This window comes from Cyprinodon variegatus, unplaced genomic scaffold (genome assembly GCF_000732505.1).
Source record: "Cyprinodon variegatus isolate N-32 unplaced genomic scaffold, C_variegatus-1.0 Scaffold105, whole genome shotgun sequence".
NCBI lineage: Eukaryota > Metazoa > Chordata > Actinopteri > Cyprinodontiformes > Cyprinodontidae > Cyprinodon > Cyprinodon variegatus.
This window is the reverse complement of record NW_015150558.1, coordinates 1,421,442-1,422,767: the sequence shown is the minus strand read 5'-3', so window position 1 is coordinate 1,422,767 and position 1,326 is coordinate 1,421,442. Positions and strand designations below refer to the sequence as shown.

At 44.8% G+C, this 1,326-nt stretch overlaps 1 protein-coding gene across 1 annotated transcript in view; it reads right to left on the bottom strand.

Annotated features, from left to right (window-relative positions):
• The window catches only part of LOC107084633 (dematin-like), a 33,174-nt gene that overhangs the window by 1,337 nt on the left and 30,511 nt on the right, over positions 1 to 1,326 (bottom strand). The window contains exons 8-12 of the mRNA XM_015374556.1: positions 1,220 to 1,278; positions 1,086 to 1,128; positions 989 to 996; positions 836 to 892; positions 666 to 746 (exon numbers count right to left, since the gene is read on the bottom strand). Coding sequence (XP_015230042.1) covers positions 666 to 746; positions 836 to 892; positions 989 to 996; positions 1,086 to 1,128; positions 1,220 to 1,278 — 248 coding nt within the window. The remainder of the gene's footprint in view (positions 1 to 665; positions 747 to 835; positions 893 to 988; positions 997 to 1,085; positions 1,129 to 1,219; positions 1,279 to 1,326) is intronic.

Sequence of the window (1,326 nt, the reverse complement as noted above, 5' to 3'; positions counted from 1 at the left end):
AGGCAAACAAGCTCCGAGCCAGCTCCCATGTCAGAGGATGAAGAGAGCACATCCAGTTAGTCATAGTCAGAGAAACAGGACTACACTGGAAAACAGGCCAAGCTCCAACATCTAGAAACAAAGGTGTTGATGGCAGCAGCACAGCTGATATTTCTCTCCAGGATGGAGTCACAGCCAAACAATGACAGCATCCTGAACTTTTAGTTCTATGTTTTGTGTGAAAACTAAAGTATTCTTGGTAAAAATCCATTAAATCCTTAAAGAGCAGAGCTGGTTGCAACACAGAGATTATGTGAGGGGTTTGTGATGTGTGCATTTTTTTTGTCTTTTTGATTTCCTGATTGTTTATGTTCAAAAAGGTCTTGCCATATTTGGTCCTATTTGTGTTTAGTTTACTCTTACATTTTTTTCTCTGTTTTTCTTTTCCTCTTGACTAATGGTTTCTTTTTCACTGTCTCCCTCAGCTTCCCCACTTTCTTCTTCCACAGCTGCTCCACATGTCCTTTATTCTAAACCCAAATTTTTAATCTATATTTTCATCTATAAAAATGTTTCCATGTTATTTCGAGTCTAAATGTTCAGATCTTAATTAAGAGCTGATATTTTTCTGCTTTGAATAGAAAAGAACAAATGAAACTGGAGATGAAAGTGGTGGTTGTTTTTACCTCCAGGCGGGTCCGGTCCACTCCAGGGGGCAGCTTGCTCCGTCCTCTGTGAGTCACCACCAGCATCTCGTATGGGAAGATCTACAGACACAGATAAACCATGAAAGCCGTGAACCACCAGAACCACCAGAACCACGGGTCGCTGCAGCACCTGGTTCCTGCTCCCTCACCTTGTGCTCCAGCATGCTGGGGAGCGAGTTCCCCCGGTCCATCCTGGAGTCTCCATTCTGACCCAAATCAAACACAGAATTATGGTTTTAAACCAGTTTAACCAGTTAGTTACCTCCTCAGCAGCTGATTGGTTAAAGAGGTGCCGGCTGTACCTGAAGTCCTGCAGACGGACAGAGACAGAAATACGAATCAGTGTGACGAGCAGCAGGAGAGAGGAGAAGGTGTTGGAGAGGATTAAGACATTTTTACCTGTTGGACTTTTCTCTGAGGAGCTGAACTCTGCAGACTGGAGCTAGAAGATAAAGACACCTTCATCATCAGCTGACTGATCTGGATCCATCTAGATGTTCATCCATCAGGAGACGTGAAAAAACCAAACCTACCCTGGAGAGGCCGCTCTTAGAGGACGCCGGGAAATACACCGACCTGGAGGCGCTGGACGCTGGAGGAGAAAGGAGGGAAAGTTTGATAACAGGAGGATCGACCGACC